We start from the raw sequence: 16551 nt of genomic DNA, 5'->3' as shown, positions 1-16551 counted from the left end.
GCCGTGTTTGTCGAAGTGTGCCCGGGCCACTCCCCATCATTCGTGGGCTCTCCGGACTTCGATCCTTCCCATGTGTTCAGAGGGACCTTGTGGTTGTAGACGGCATATCACACATGCGTAACTTAACTTAGCGCCGACACTGTGGGTCCCTGACCGACACAGGAGCCCCAAACCATTGTTTCAAGAACCAGATAAATACAGTCATGACCCCGAGCCTTGCTCCTGCTCAGGAAATAGGCCCCCAGCTGTTTCCGACTGACATGGAGCCATCTGTTAGGTGTTTGTAGTCCCTGGCCATTTTCGATACCCACATTGTATTAGGAGGTCCTCGAAAGGGGCAAGGGGTCTCTGACTGGTATTTCAGGTCACGACCCTACGGGTCGCGATTCCTTGCGTGACATACAGCAAGTCCTTCAGGCCCTTCCGCCGTCCAACCAGACCTTTGATCGTCGGTTCCGGCGGGTCGCCCGGGCCACTCTGGGCCTCACTGAACACTGCCCCTGGTCGGCTCGAGGCCCCTTGCCAGCACGAGGGCTCATACCGACTCGGGACCGCCGGCGCGGCACTGGCAATGTCTGACCGGTATATTAGTCCACATGAACTTAGGAAGTCCGCGACCGGCGCAAAGGGCCCTTTGGCTGTCATCTGAGGGCTTGTCCACGCAGGTCGGGGCCCCTGAAAGACTCCGACCAGCCATTTATGCCTTTAGGCCCTCCAATCGAGCCCTTGAATTTGACCCGGTGGGCCCTCCAGGCTCGTCCGGCATCCTCGAACATTGCTCCTGGCCGACTCGGGGCCCCTTAGCAACACAGAGGCCCCGCTAGGCACTGTGGGGCCTTGACAGACGCAGGGACCCCGTCCAATGTAAATCGCTGGTCACGGCTTCGTCCCTGCTTGGTAAATGAGCCCTCAAACCCATGCCGCCACGGAGCGGACTGTGCGTTACCGGGGGTATCTGACCAACACGTAGGCCCTTTTCGACTAAGGGGGTCACTGGTCAGCGCGCGGACCCCTCTGACTGCAATGGAGTGCCTAGCCTCGCGGGCCGGGGCCCTTGATTGTTGGACCCGGTGTCGCTGCTGATTGATGTACCCAATCCAGGTGCATCAATCTCGGCCTTGAGGAACCCAACCTTACCTAACCCTCGGGACCTAAGGGGGGGGGGGAGGCACGTACCTCTGTGCCCCTTCCCCTACATGCGCTACGAGCAGCGTAATGGGCGCTTAAACACTTTTCCACCCGTCACCCTCACGGCCAACCAGGAGTGCTTCCGGGCTCATGGACCTGAATTCCCAGGTCAGCCGGACGCTCGCAGGCGTGCAATGCTTTCGCTGTTTTTTTTTTTTGCTTTTGAAACCTGCAACCTTTGGCCGGTTAGGGGCCCTTGCGGTCCTTCTGTGGTAGGCTCCGAGACTCCCGTAGTGCGAGGACCACGGGTCCACGGCAGCTAAGCCCGGAACATTTGTGAAAATTCAACATTGCTCCTGCTTTTGATGTTGACAAAAGGAATGCCCAAAAGTGGGTATCGGCCCAACTCAACTTAGGAGTGCTTCCATTGCCCCTGCCTACCTCTGGATCCGCCGCTTGCCGACGCATCATCATTGCCGCCGACAATGCACGCTCACGCCCATGGTGCACCTCAAAAAGCCTAGAATTTTTGGGGGAGAGCAAAAGTAAGCAGCCACCGCCTCTGACGGGTGGCGGGTGGCGGGTGAGCGACTGTCCAACCTGCTCACCCCGTGGGTCTTTCTACGTTGTATCCTATCCCGCGCACCCCCAACCGCATCTATACCGAATACACCAATTGAAATATGTTTATATAAATGGTGGCGCCTAACACGGAAGTTCCGCCAAAGTAATGGAATCAGCTAACAGATGTCGCTACGAATCGGCGCGAAAATGAGTGGACGAGGTGGCTAGCATACGTTAGAAGAACTGAAGCGGAGAAACTTTTCTTTAGCATCAGCTGTTGAAAGAACGAAAAACAAATGACGTCATAAAAATAACGGCTCTCTGGTAATTCAGGATGCTCATTCACAAGAGGTGTAAATTTTTTCAATATTGTAGCTTAGTAAAATAAATTAAAACACTAATATTTATTTGAAGGTCGTAATATTACCAGTTAAGTTTGATTTGAACTGAAATTTAAGCCCGAGCCAGCTGAAAAATAATTCCTAGATCCCCTTTCCTCCAAAATGGCGCGAGTACCTTCTGTGGAAACGTGTAGGCGCTGGCGAACCGAGAAACGTGCCTGCTTGGTGCATTCTGGCGCGGTTTGTTCCTGGAGGGGGTTCCGCATTTTCGGAAATGGCGTGACGTTTTTATGCATTCTTCGTGACCCATCCCAAGGTTAGTTGCCGCGCAAGCTTAACGTGTTCCATGCCATTTGCGATGTGCGATGACTGGGTGCGTTTTTCTGATGATGTCCCGAGGTGAGGGACTTTTCTACAGTTACCAAGGATAGATCTTACAAGTAAGTTCCTGTGGGCTAGTTTGTAGTAAGGTGTGGTATTTTGCATTCACTTCATGCTGAAGCACATTTGCCTTCCTGCTATGTGCTCGTGGTAATTCTGGGCAGAATGGTGATAGAGGTGCTAGTAGGTCAATATGAAAGATCACATCCACGGAGGATATGGGTTTGTATGCTCCATCCAGCTGGTAGAATTACATGCTTTCACAGAGCAGCTCATTCCATTTACTAACAATTTAGTTGTTTATGCAGGTACTGCTTCCAAATTATGCAACATGAGTGATAACTGTTAGTCTGCACACTAAAGCCCGAATCATTGAAAGGCATGTAATAGCAATGCTGCAACATGCCTCCTAGAAATAGATGGCCGTAACCTCCCTGGATGCCAATTGCCTTCCAATAAAGAGCTGACTTATAACCAAGTATAATGCCTAATTTGTTGAATGATTGATCAGCTGATTATCCTGGTTATGTTAATAATTAAATCATTATGCAGAGTAGAAGCTAATAAGTGCACTTAATGCTATATGTTCTTTTTTAACTTCAAGAAAGAAAATGAATTTTTTTTAAGAGTATAACTTACAGAAATAATTTGGCTGTCACATGAATTTGTAATGGCAAAAGGACTGCAGTGAGCCATGCCATTTAATGTGACTATTTTATTGTGTACTATATGATGAATTTTTTGCTATTTTAGGATGTATGTAGCAGAGCAGAAATTCTGTGGCATTTGATCATTTTTTGACAACCACATTCTCAATTGAATGATAATGCCTACGCTTCAAATTTTACGCCAGATCCATGGATGATATATTTGGAAACTGCGCTACACACAGGTCTTTTGAATGCCAAATCTGCCAAACAAATCTGCATTGAACACTTGCAAAATATTGGTGTACTGAATCTTGAGCTTGCTTGTGTTAAATTCTGGTCAGGCTGCAAACTCTGGTGTGCCATATCTGCACAATTTTCATAAGAAATGCTTTTAAAGTACCTTTGCCTTCACTTTCATCTTAAATGTCATAAATCAGATTTATAATGTATGGGAACTCAAGGTTTTTCCTTGATTTTGCTTCCGCTCTCTACTTGCCTGTTTTTTTTGCTGATTTTTTTGTGCACTGGTTAGTAAGTGCAGAACAAATCAGGGTGTGTTGATATGTGCACCAACTCCCTTTTAAATAATGATGATCACAATTCTTTATTGAAAGCTCCTAATCACAGTAAGGTTGTCTTAAAAAATTTGGTGTTTGTGATATATGGCTGGTAACGCTGATGTTGACCTATCACCTGCTCTGCTGACCTGTGGCATGTTAATGGTCTTCTTTTGATGTTGACAATTGGCAAGGCAGATTATTAGTGAAATATACAGCATGGATGCGCTACCACAAGGACAAATGTTTGCTAGATATAAGCACAGTAATACAACTTAAGACATTGAATATTTAATTGAAAATTAAAGGAATAGAATGTGAACAAGGTGATTTTTTTCAATCAGTTATAAAATGTTCCAGTTTTTGCATACCACACCACAGATGCAATAATGATTCTCTCTAACTGGCAGACCTTGTTTGATCATTTCCCTGGTGGGGTACCTATAGTAGACATACCTCTGGTAACATATAGTATCTTCTGTTTATCAGGAAGTTTCCATGTACTACAGCTTTTGCTGTGTTGTTTTTTATTGTGCAGAAGCTTTAATATTACACCATTAATGACTGATAGTATTGAGGTGGAGAGCACCCAGGAACCCCTTTTCTGAAACTCATGAAGTGGAGCATGCTGTGACCTAAACTGAAAAGTGTGAAACCACAAAAAGTTACATATAAAGTTTTTTTTTTTACCCCACAACCCATAATGATATAAGTTTTTTGTTTGTTCAAGAAGCATTTAAATTGTTTTGAATTCATCCACATTGCCAATTGGAATTTCTGGTTCATGGAAGGCCCAAAGGCAGGGAACATTCAAGCAATACCATTTACAAATTATTACAAAGTGCACAAGTAATTCTGCATACCTTTCTTAAGCCCATGAACGGAGGGGGCTATGCTGATCCACTGACTTTCCATTTGTGTTCCAATAGGCAAGTCTTATCTATATGTTTTCCCATAGGTGACTCCATTTGCTTCCATCACATGCTAGCATTTAGGCATCATCAACATAGTGATACAAATCATGTAGGTGATGTCTTTTTAATCCCACAGCATCAAAGACATGCTTCCTGTTCTTATATATCAATATTGGAACATATTGTCAGCACTATGATTGTAGAAGAGCAAGCAAGATTGCTGCTTTTGCATATTTGACAGTTCTGCCTGCTCTGAGGCATCTCAATGTTTCAGCCTAAATCACTGCTTTGATGGGGTACCTTTTGCCTTGTTGAAATTTCATTGGTGCCACTTTGTGGGAGGATGAATGTTCATAATGGTATTGCCTCATTACTGCAACCATTTGTTGCAATACTCAACTGTAACATGGAAAAATGGTTAGTGTTGGCAATATGGGCACAATCAGTGCTCTATTGCCTTTGGAATGGTATTATTAACAGGCATATCAAGTTTTCATGCTTCCATGTAATATTAGCAATGATTTGACTTACATTGTTTTCCCTGTTACTTGAAGCCTGGGTGACACATCAGGCTGGGAGCTGCAGCCCACTCAGTCAAAGGCAACGACATCATCAACTGCACCACACTTACGTCATGAGAGTCTGTGTCAGGTTCACTACTGTGGGTCTTGGGACATTTAATGGAAGTGGCCTTTTATGCCTGGGCATCACCAAATTTGGAGGATTCTTAATGAATTGAGGAAAAATTGCTGGCCAGCTTGAAAGCTTGTCCACAATTGTTTAGCTTTGCAACTCAAAGCCTTACCAGGGTGTGGTAAGGTAAACAGTGGATGTTTACAGTAAACAGTGGATGTTTACAGTAAACAGTGGATGTTTACCTTACCAGGATGTGGTGTCCCACTGAGAGCTAAAGCTGCTAAAACCAGCTTTGCCTGCTTGAACAAAAAATTCCCCAGTTGTCTTACATTTGATGATGGTATTCTGTTAGTCCATACAGCTAGCTTGTTGTCTCAGATGATACACATTATGCAGTTGTGGTGAGCAGTAAGATCTTACAGGTCTTATTATAATTATATAATTTACTGGGATATTTGGTTTTGTCTTTCCAACCTAAAACACCAAAAATAGCTGTCCAGGAAATGACCTTGCAGGCAGAAAATGTCATGCAAATGAAAAGGATCTCAGGATTTCTTCACCATAAATTTTTAGTGCACAAATCATTCCTAAACATTGAGTGTGCCAGTCTTGTTGATTTAAGTTGAGACTTTTCGGCCTGTGGGCAATGGGACAGAGTGGCATGAGCTTGCAACAACACCTTTTGCTCCTTTTTTCAGGTTTGGCTTCTGTTTAGGAATCCCTCGCACAGCTGGCTTCAGCTTTTCAGCTTTGCATCCTTCTGATGGTTCGAATTAGCATCATTTGAACAGTTAACTTCCTATTTGGCAACAACTTCTAATGTTTGGAATTATGGTGATGTTTTGGACTTCATGGGATCCTGAAATGTTAGCTATGACTCAAGCATGGCCATTTGGTCATAACAGTTGTAACTCACCAATAAGTCTGATGCAGCCTGACTTTCATGCCCAGTTGCTGTATTGATGCATGTTTATGTTGCAAAATAGGAAATCAGCAGGGCAATGAAGAAGCAAGGAATGTGTGTGCACATGCACAGTAGTGTATTGGCAGTGTGGTGGTGCTGCTGATGAAGTTCAGTATCCTGATGCAAATTGAAATAACTGATGAATTTTTCTCCTGTGGTTTTTCAGAGGTCTGCTGACAGTTCTTCATTTCATCATGGATCAGCAGTTCATTGAAGGCTGGGACAAGGCGCCCAACCTTCTAGGAGAGGGAGCCTTTGGCGAGTAGGTGTCATTGTCAAGGACAACAGATCAGGTTGCTGAAAGTTGGTGTGCAGTAATGTTTGCCCCATTGTTTCCTATGGCATGCCAGTTTTATTAATGCAACAAGGCTGAAGAACTGGTGCTTGGTGTGTTGTGCTGTTTTCTTTCCATCTCCATGGGCCATTTCATTATGTGCTGGTGGCGACGGGCTCGTCATCAGGATGACTCCTGCGCCGTTAATCACGACTCAATGCCTCATCGGCCGTGCCTGATGCCTGAAGGCACTAATCACCACCTGAACTTTAATAATGTGCGTGTGCCGTGCTGCTGCGCGTGCCGTCTCTGTGTGTGCGTGGGAGGTTGGGAGGGCTGCCCCCCGCGCGCGCGCCGTGCTGAGCGCCGTGCTAATCCGCCGCCGGCGCCGCAGGGTGCACCTGCTCACGAACCGCGCCACCGGCGAGGCGGTGGCCATGAAGGTGATCGACACGCGCATCCACGCCGGCGTGTACGAGCAGGCGCGCAAGGAGTTCACCATACACCGGCGGCTGGACAACGACAGCATCATCCGCGTGTACGGCGTGCGCAAGGAGCCGCCGCTCATGTACCTGTTCCTCGAGTACGCGCCCGGCGGCGAACTCTACGACAAGATAGGTGCGTGGCGACTGCTCGGGCGTTGCCCGGTTGGCCTGGCGACCGCCGCTCTGCTGGGCGCCAGGTCTACCGCTCAGTGCCCCCCTAAGCATGTCTTTGTTACAGTGTCTCGAGTGGTACTATCCATCGTAAGTGCGGCCAGTAGTAACAATTGTCCATGTCCGATGCAAGTATACGGACAGTTCTACCTTTACAAATGTTAGCTAGCAATTTCACGAATTTTCAGTCAGTTTGATTTGCAACTGGTCTTTTCGCGTTTCTTTATTCCTTTCAGGGAATACGGCACTTGCGCGGTGTCATTTTTCAAACGACGCGCAGCCGTTATATCATCGGGTTTGCGTCTGGATTTGTTGGTGGAAAGCAGTACACTGTGTGCTGCAGAGATCTCTGTAGTGACTGGTTGGAAGTAGAGAGATGGCAGCATCGACCGGGCGTGCCTTACCGGAGCCCTGCCGTGGGTTTACAGAGCCGGACGTCGGGCTGCCTCAGCTGGAAGCTCAGCGCTACTTTCGCCAGATCATCGGGGGCGTGGTGAGTGGCGAGACCGCACCATATCATTCCGCCGGCTGGGGGGACGCTGCGTGGACTCGCACTGCAAGGGGCAGAGACACTGCGTGCGTGCGTGCGTGCGTGCGTGCGTGCGTGCGTGACACAGGTTATATTGGCTCGGCATGTGCAGAGAGCTCACTGAACCGCGCGGTAGCTGTCTTTGGATTGGTGTGCTTGGGCTGACGTTTTTCATAGACATTGATTGACTGCTGCATTTTGGCAGTAACCTCGCGTTATTTCGGCTCCCGCACTCGCGACCACGACTGCTAATGGTTCGTGGCGTCATGCTACGACCCGCTGTCCAGGAGATCACGTCAGGCGCGCTCGCCGCACCGGACAGGTGGAGCAGCGGGGAGAGCGACCAGCGCACTCTCCAGTTAGCTGTTCTGATGCGTTAAACGTTGACCTGCGTCATTGCTGACATTGAGACTCCTAGAATTTCGCCGCATTGCACTGCTCCTGAGAGGGCGTGAAGGCCGCGTCCGTTGTCGGGGGGAGCGACGATGGACTCGTCATTCAGCGGCACTGGGTACGAGCCCCGTAGCGGGCGCATTGTTTGGCTCGACTGAAACGGAAAGATCGGTTGGCGGCCGGCCAGCGAGGGTGACCCAGGTCCGAGGGTGGTGGCGGCCGGCCAGCGAGGGTGACCCAGGCCTGGGGGCGGTGGCGGCCGGCCAGCGAGGGTGACCCAGGCCCGGGGCGCTGGCATCCGGCCAGCGAGGGTGACCCAGGCCCGGGGGCCGTGACGGCCGTAGCATAGCATCGTGCCACTCGTAAACAGCCGGCATCTCCGGCTGGGCGGAGGCAAAATTATCCCTTGAACTGGACGACAGCGTGGGCAGTTGGTTAAGCATTCACACAACGAGCTATGCTTGTCAAATATTCTGAATCCATGGGCACACATGCGAGCCGTTTGGGATCAGTTTATAAAAAGGGCGTGTTGGACCCACTAGCACTTCCGGTTCAAGCAGGGGTGAGGGACCGGCGCGGTGTCGGTGCGACAGTAGCGGGGTGCGGCTGCTGGGCGGGGGTTACGCACCCGGTCGCATATCACCAGTCCCAGCCGACGGACGGCCGCCGGCGCCATCTTTGGTAAGACCAGGATGCATGTAGCATATAGTTCATGCACTTGGATTACCAACCGTGGTGCTGGCGGCGTGCCTGTGACCAGCATGAACCGGTGCGGCGCGGCCGACGCTCATGTGCGGCCGTGGGCGGCGCGCCGTGTGGGGGGGTACTGAGGGTTGTCCCGTGGACGCGTAGTCGCCACCACAAACGGCGTCCAGACCCAGCAGGTGCCGCTTCGCTGTTTCTCTGCAGTGCAGGACAGGTCTGAAACTCCAGTAGCACTCAGCCGCGCTGCAGGTTATGAAGGGGACCGTAGGAGCACGTGTTGACATGCACACACGTGAACAAGACCATTGTACGGTCACGGAACTAGTGGGGCTTCTGCCGAGTTATAAATGTTCTGAATTGCATTCGAACGCTGCAATGATCTCAAAAGTATTCATATAAACTAAAGGCAGTTGCATTACACGTTTCGTGTCTGTCTGTGAGCATAAACGCGAGGCCGAATGGATCAGTGTGGTAATGGGTGATTTGTGAGACACGTTTTTAGTTTTACGTGTGCTGTCTTTTGTTGGATTCGAGACGTTTCCTTCACATGCGTTAGAAGTTGGTGAAAATGCCGCCTTGATGCTACGTAGCGTTTTGTAGTAATGGCCGTACCAAACAAGCGCACTCTGGTTTTTCAGCGAATAAGCTTGTTGAAAAATTCACGTAGATTTGGGGACATTGCAGGGAAGATTGCATACATTTGAGGGTGCGTTTGGGCCCCCTTCCTCCCCTCACGGAGAGTGAGAGGGGAGGAAGGAGCCCGACAGCGAGGTTGGCCGGCGGCGGTGGGCGTCGGGTGACGGTCGTGACCGCGCCACAGGAGTACCTGCACCGGCTGGGCATTGCGCACCGCGACCTCAAGCCGGAGAACATCCTGCTCGACAACCACGACAACATCAAGATCTCCGACTTCGGCATGGCCACCATCTTCCGGCTGAACGGCGTGGTGAGTGGACCGAGCGTCGGCTCCGGCTCCGGCTCTGGCTCTGGCTCTGGCTCTGGCTCTGGCTCTGGCTCTGGCTCTGGCTCTGGCTCTGGCTCCAGCTTCTCTTCCTCCTTTCCCCTCGATATCGGCATGATCTTTTTGATAGGATATGCTAGTTATTGGTGTGCATTTTCCTGTATTTTCTTCGGCGCGGACTCTTCTTTCACAGAAGTCTGGTATCGCTCCAGAATCGGCGAGTGACAGAAGATATGTTTTGCCCCATGTTGCGGCTCGACTCATGTCAGAGTACAGGAATGCACCTGGGATTTGGTTAGAAGGGATTTTTGAGGGAACGAAGAGAACAGATATTCCAACAAAGCACTTTTTGCCTCTGGCAAGTCATACAACTTCTGAAATGTTTCTGCATTTGCCCTTCGTCTTCGGCGATAACTGTATGGATTGCAATGCTGCCACGGTAAAAGCCTCACTACTGTACTCGCTTCCAATTTGACCCACGCGAGAGCGTAAGTTGTAGATCTCTGGCGGAGAGAGCCCGCCGAGTGCCGCTGGGAATGCGGTGCGGCGCGGGTGGCGCTGCTCCCGCTGGGACTGACCTGACCGGCGGCCGGCAGGAGCGCAAGCTGGACAAGCGGTGCGGCACGCTGCCGTACATCGCGCCCGAGGTGCTGCGCGGGCCGTACCGGGCTGAGCCGGCCGACCTCTGGTCCTGCGGCGTCATCCTCGTCGCGCTGCTCACCGGAGGTAGGCGGAGCCGCCCCCCCCCCCCTTCGACCCCCCTTCGACCCCCCTTCGACCCCGCCTCCTCCACGGCGCCCACAACTTGCCAGCGTACTTGCTCTTTTCAAGTGGTCTAATTTTTCTCGCTGAACCTGCAACTTGCTGAGATGTTAGCTTGTATTATTGTAACGTACGAATCCGGTGCATTTGGATGCGTACGGTCAGGCCAGTCGCGACCATCCTGCCTTGCATAGGTCACCTGTTCGGGATAATGCCGACGCTAGCACGACGGCCGACAGTCAGGCCGTTAGGTAAAGTGAACTGACCAGTAATAGCGTGTCATCCTGCTTGCCACAACCATTTCCAAGATGCACGCTCGGTGTGTGGCGCAGGTGTTATCCGGATTTGTCCGAGGTATTCCTGTTGTCTCCCTTTGTGTGGTCTTGTTGTCGGATGGGCGTGGCAGAAGTAGTAAGATATGCTCTTCTAACATCAACATCCACGCAACGTGGCTCCATATCCCGTTTCGGAGCTGTGAAACACGACAGAAGTCAACGCACGAGCATGAACAGGTCACACCACTGGACAACGCGAGTTATAGGGAATGTTTCAGTCTAGGTTTGGGACAAGCTGATATGATCGTTACGTTTGTAGTTCTCATCGCTAATTAGTTAGTCTCACAAGGCTCGGGCCCGTCCGGACGGACAGCGACGCTACTGAGGTCCCAGCGCATGTCACCAAATGAGCGGGAGGGTTACGCCCAGAACGGAACGTTCCGGGCCGAGGAGGGTCCCATGTACAAATTATTGTTTCCTTATGCGCTCCAGTAGTGCAGCTCAGGCGAAGTCTGTGTGTAGTCGGCAGGCTGCCCGCGTGAGTTGCCCAGCATTGGATTTCAGGGCGTGATTTCAGAAAGCCAAACAGTAAGGTGGTGGGCCAATGCCAAAGCGCCATACCAGATGTCTCCTCGGTCCCGTGGACTGTAGTTAGGAGAGCGGTGTCGTGTGGCCCTCCAGCAGTATCCACCGCCAGACATGTGCCGGGAGCCCGAGCAGCGAGGTTGTGGCGAGGTTGAGCAGCGAGGTTGTGAGGTTGTGTGCCGAGCAGCGAGGTTGTGGGTCAATACCAAAGTGTCACACCTGATGTCTCCTCGCTCCCGTGGACTGTAGTTAGGAGAGCGGTGTGGTGTAGCCCTCCAGCAGTGTCCACCGCCAGACAGGCGCCGGGAGCCCCGCGCAATCCCGTGTCCACGATCCGAGAACATGCTCGATCTACCGCAGTGAAGAAAATGTGTCTCCGGCCGGACAGCCTGGCCTGTGGTGGACACAAATCATGGGCCTGCGTTTGTCCGCGCCCGCCACTTGGCTGTAGCGCGCAGTGGCGTGGAGCGGACACCTTGTTTGCACCCATTGGGGGGGGGGGGGGGGGGGGGGAGCTCAGCCCGATGCTCAAGACAGGGAGGAGACACTGACGATCTGAGAGGTCAAACCACTGTCACGCGAGGGTCGTTGGCTGCAGTGGGTAAATACACCGGTTGGGAGGCAGTAACCCGTCCCCCTGCTGGTGACGGCTCTGCCTCTGCCCGCGGCATGCGCCCGCGTGTGATTGATGTCATCGGACGGAATGACACGTGGTCGTCACGTGACCGGTCACGTGACGTGATCACGTGATTGTCACGGCCCCTCTCTCCGCCCGCCCCACGTAGCAGCACGAGAGGGGTTATCACACACCCGCAAGCAGCCGACGGCCGGCAGCTGTGCAGCGCGCGCGGGGCGATAGATGGCGCGTAGGGTGGGGCTTGCAGACGGGGACTTCCGGCTGTCTCGGGCGAGAGTGCAGCTTGCTCAGCCAGCTGGCCTTGACTGCAGATGGGCGCAGCATGCGAGCAAACACCCGACCGGCGCTTTTACGTAGCGCGGAGCTTTATTCGCGTGTTATGCATTGCCCCCACCGTAAGGTCACGATCAAGGCTGTAACTCGCTGTCGTAATCTTGTAAATACAAAGAACCAAGGCAGCTCGAATCGTCTCTCCCGTCCTATGCACATGTAGTTTAGTGCACCGTGACAGCAGCGCGCCCTGGACCCCGCGGTGTCTGGACCGCCGAGCAGCGGCATTGACTGGGAGTAGTTGGCCGGCTGCCCGCACGCGCGTGCTCTGCCGCCACCCGTCGGCCGGGCGCGCCGTCTTTGGTGGTTTAGCTGTATGAGTGGCGTTTCAAGTCATAAAGCTGAACCACCGGGGCTGCGCGCCCGGCACCGCCACACGAGGCGAGCAGTGAGCGTCGTGGGCGGGCCGCACCGGCGCCGCCAGCGCCCCGGGCACCTCTGTCTGCTCTGCATGCCACCCGCGTGGCAGCGGCTCCGCTGCGCTGGCACCGGGCCGACCTGCTTCTGCTGTGGCTCGGGGCGTGGACGAGAGGTGTGATCCAGCGTGCCGTGTCCCCGGACGGGCCGTCCGTCTGTAAACAATGTTGAAAAGATCCACAGGCCAGAGTTCTACGGTGCGTTGACTGCGAAAGTCATGCAGCTATCGGGTCATACGCAACGGGTTAGATTATTTCTTAACTCGTATGGCGGATATAAATCTTGTAGGTCTCTTAGGCGCGCCTGGTTGGAATTTTTGCCATCTGTAATGTAAAGTGGTCCGACTCAAGAAAGCTAAGCAAACGGCGGTGCAGAAGCTATGTTTGTTATTGTTGGTAATCGTGTTGCATCTATGTTGGAATGGGCGGCGTGGTGCGTCCTAGAGCCAGCGGTGTGTGTATGCGCCTGACGCCTGGTCGCCACCCTCGGCAGAGCTGCCGTGGGACGAGCCGACGCCGACACAGCCCGAGTACCGCGGCTGGCGGGACGGCAAGATCGGCCGGCCGCCCTGGGTCAAGGTCGACAGTCTGGCGCTGGGCCTGCTGCAGCGGCTGCTGCAGCACGCGGCCGGCCGGCGCGCCACCGTACAGACCATCCGCGACAGCGCCTGGTTCAAGCGCCGCCTGCGGTCCGACGGTACGTGACGCGCCGCCGGCCCGGCGGGACCCGGTCAGGCCGCGCTCCCTCCGCCGCCGCGCGGCTCCCGGCCGCCGGGTCTGAGCTCCGCTGACCAGTAGCGTGGATGCCGGAGTGGAGTTGCCGGTAGATTCGGTTCATTTCACGGGCATGGCGCTTTCCCGGTGATAAGGGGACATGCTATGCCGATCAGGCGTGTGTATGTGTGTGTTATGCGGCGTCGGCTGTCGCTTGTATTTGGGCGTTGCCGCAGTACGTTGCGTCTCGGGACGTTACCTGTTGTCGGCGTGCCGGGTGCAGCCTGCACGAACGCCAGGCGGTGCCATCGGACCGCGCGTCGGAGGAGAGGCGGCCCGGCGGCCGACCCCATCCGATCGCCGCTCCCCGCTTTGGCAATCTAGCTTATGAGAGTTGCTGACGTCATAAAGCTAGACTACCAAAGCAGGGCGTGGCGACGCTCGTCCGGGGCGGCCTGCGCGCCGGCAGCAGTCGAGTGAGACGGTGTCCAGAGGGTTAGCGGACGGGATGGGGGGCTCGTGTCGGCTGGCGTGTGCTCTTGTCGCGTCTTTGGTGACCTAGCTGTTATGGGTGAATATGTCGCCATAAAGCTAGGTTACCGAAGGTGGGAAAAGATGTCCCGCTTCTGGTCGAGAGCCTGTCGGGACGGACAGGATGGGCTGGGCCAGGCGGACTGCTGCCTGCGGGTGCGTTTTGCCTGGGGGTGTGGGCTCGTTAGTCAATGAAATAATTGGAACATTTGGTGACGTTACGTCTCCAGCTGAACCGTCGGGCTTTGGGTGTGTGCTCGCCCGCACACAGCGCGTGTTATGGGGTTGGTGGATTGGGCCGGGTGCGTTTACCTTAAGCGTGGCAACAACACAGGTTCGGTTCCCGGATTATGCGTGGTGTTCCGGGTATTATGTTCAGCGGCATATGGTGGATTTTTTCGACAATTGTCTTGAACGTTGGACGCTGGGTTCCTTGCTAGCGTTTTTTTTCATGTATTGCTACGATTTCATAGCCTTTTGTCACGCACTGTCCAAAGTCTGCTTCGATGTCCGATGCCTACCAATCTCTTGTGAATGTGTGTGCTTGGCTCCATGTCAAGTTTTCATGGCATTTGCCGTGGGTCACGTGGCACAGTACCGTTGCATACCAGTGGTCAGTATTTCCGGTGCCACCCGCCGAGCAGGCGCGACTGGCGCCAGCTGCAGCCAGGAGGCCGCGTGCCGTCGGCCCCGGCTGGCCAGGCGTGCACGACTCTGACCGGGCGTGTGTGACCCTTCCGGCCGCAGGGGACCGCTGGTCGCTGGACGGCTGCCCGCCGGCCAAAGCGGCCGTGCGCGGCCGTGGACGGCTCGCCGCTGCACCCGTCGCTGCGCATGGCCTGCTCGCAGCCGGCGCCGACGCGCCGCGCCGACGACACGCCGCCGGCCCGCGGCGGCGCCGACGACGTGCCGTCGTTCTCCCAGCCGGCGGCCGGCGCCGATGAGCTACTGCTCGGCACGCAGTTCCAGAACACGCAGCCGGGCACGGCCAGCAGTCAGGTCAGAGCCAGTATGGGGCGCCGGGCGGCCGGCCGGCCGGCCGCCAGACCACGTGAGCCCCGTGCAACACTGTTCATATGCGTTCAGCGACACGTCATGGGACGAACAGAGCGGAATGTAGCTGGTGTGACCTGTGCCGCCACATTTGGGGAAGTGGTGTGTGTTGTGTCGGACGTATGACGTGACATAGCACGGCGTGTGACGTTAATTGTGGTTGTGTCTTGCCGCAGACGCCGCTGCAGCGGCTGGTGAAGCGCATGACGCGCTTCTTCGTGACCACCAACCAAGCGGAGACGCTGGACCGGCTGAAGGAGCTGTTCGACAGCTGCGGCTACACCTGGCGCTTCACAGGATCGTGCACGGTGAGTGGCCAGCCTGGCCTCGGGTGCGCCTGACTCAGCAGGGGACGGGGGTCGCGATGCGCCACGGCTACCTGACCTGAGCCGCACGCGGCGCGGCGTTTGCGGTGGCGTGGGCTTGGCCCGGAGGACTGCGGTGACAGCCTGCGGTCTCGCTCGCTCGCTGACCACGTGGACTGGTCGCAGCGACCGTTCATGCGTGGGCAGACGTTAGTACCGTGTCGTGGGCCGTCTGGTGTCGGGCTGTCCGGTGGTGTGACTCGGTGCACCAAAGTTCATTGAGGTGGTTTGTCACCGGTGGCGTGGCGTCGCCGAGCGGCCAGCTGTCCGTCTGCCATCGGCGAACGGGTCTGACGCGACGGCTGTTGTCTGGCGCAGATGACCGTCCAGACGCTGGACCGGCGGAAGATGCCACTGACCTTCAAGGCCAGCGTGCTGGACATGACGGACCACGTGCTGGTCGACTTCCGGCTCTCCAAAGGCTGCGGCCTCGACTTCAAGCGCCACTTCATCCGCATCAAGCAGAAGCTGCCCGACATCCTGCTGAACGTGCCGGTGAACTGGTCGGTGGCGGCGGCTACCAACAGCGTGCCGTAGCGTCGGCCGCCGCACCTCTGGGCGGCCTCCTGTACATACTGCGCCTCATCCACTCATCATCGTCTCATCACATGGCATCCCAGTGGGCGCCGGCCGGCCGCATGTTTTGGGTGAGGGGCTTGATCTGAGGGACGCTGTGCCCGCCGTCGGCCGCTGGCCGTGTGTTTCGCCGGGGCGTGGACCCCGCAGTGGCGTCCGCCGCAGTCTCGCCGGCCGGCAGCCCCTGCTGGGCCGTCTCAGCTGTGACCCAGCGGTGGCGTCCGTCGCAGACCCGCCGGCCGGCAGCCCCTGCTGGGCCGTCTCAGCTGTGACCTAGCGGTGGCGTCCGCCGCAGTCTCGCCGGCCGGCAGCCCCTGCCGGGCCGTCTCAGCTGTGACCCAGCGGTGGCGTCCGTCGCAGACCCGCCGGCCGGCAGCCCCCGCTGGGCCGTCTCAGCTGTGACCCAGCGGTGGCGTCCGCCAGCCCATGCTGGGCCCGTCCCATCTGTGATCTGTGTGGCGCGGCAGACCACGCGCTGTTATGCCTGGTCTCCGCACTCTTGTAATAAAAGCGCAGCTGGGACGTGTCTTGTGTCCCATGCTGGGAATGTACACTCAGGATGAATATACTCCTTTGGTGCTAGCTGCTGTTGTCATTGCTCCGGCGCTAATATTTTGGGCGGAATGCACTTCTGACAAGGTTTTACCACAATCG

At 54.7% G+C, this 16551-nt stretch overlaps 1 protein-coding gene across 1 annotated transcript; it reads left to right on the top strand.

The window, feature by feature from the left end:
• Positions 1 to 2222: 2222 nt before the first annotated feature.
• On the top strand, positions 2223 to 16479 carry grp (serine/threonine-protein kinase grp). The gene is made up of 11 exons (XM_037217342.1): positions 2223 to 2349; positions 6302 to 6397; positions 6804 to 7027; positions 7494 to 7558; positions 9513 to 9638; positions 10250 to 10379; positions 13152 to 13355; positions 14651 to 14682; positions 14783 to 14902; positions 15133 to 15264; positions 15640 to 16479. Exons 2-11 carry the CDS (start codon positions 6330 to 6332, stop codon positions 15856 to 15858), a joined length of 1320 nt encoding a protein of 439 aa, XP_037073237.1. The 5' UTR covers positions 2223 to 2349; positions 6302 to 6329; the 3' UTR covers positions 15859 to 16479.
• The last annotated feature ends 72 nt before the right edge of the window (positions 16480 to 16551 follow it).

The sequence above is a fragment of the Pollicipes pollicipes genome, unplaced genomic scaffold, assembly GCF_011947565.3.
Source record: "Pollicipes pollicipes isolate AB1234 unplaced genomic scaffold, Ppol_2.1 Scaffold_4002;HRSCAF=4701_pilon_pilon_pilon, whole genome shotgun sequence".
NCBI classification, from domain to species: domain Eukaryota; kingdom Metazoa; phylum Arthropoda; class Thecostraca; order Pollicipedomorpha; family Pollicipedidae; genus Pollicipes; species Pollicipes pollicipes.
This window is presented reverse-complemented; position numbering and strand designations above follow the sequence as displayed.

Coding starts and splice junctions, on each gene's coding strand:
- grp (XM_037217342.1), top strand. CDS start 6,330: ATGGATCAGCAGTTCATTGAAGGCTGGGACAAGGCGCCCAACCTTCTA. Junction 9,639..10,249: donor TCTTCCGGCTGAACGGCGTG/GTGAGTGGACCG, acceptor GGCGGCCGGCAG/GAGCGCAAGCTGGACAAGCG. Junction 15,265..15,639: donor GCTTCACAGGATCGTGCACG/GTGAGTGGCCAG, acceptor TGTCTGGCGCAG/ATGACCGTCCAGACGCTGGA.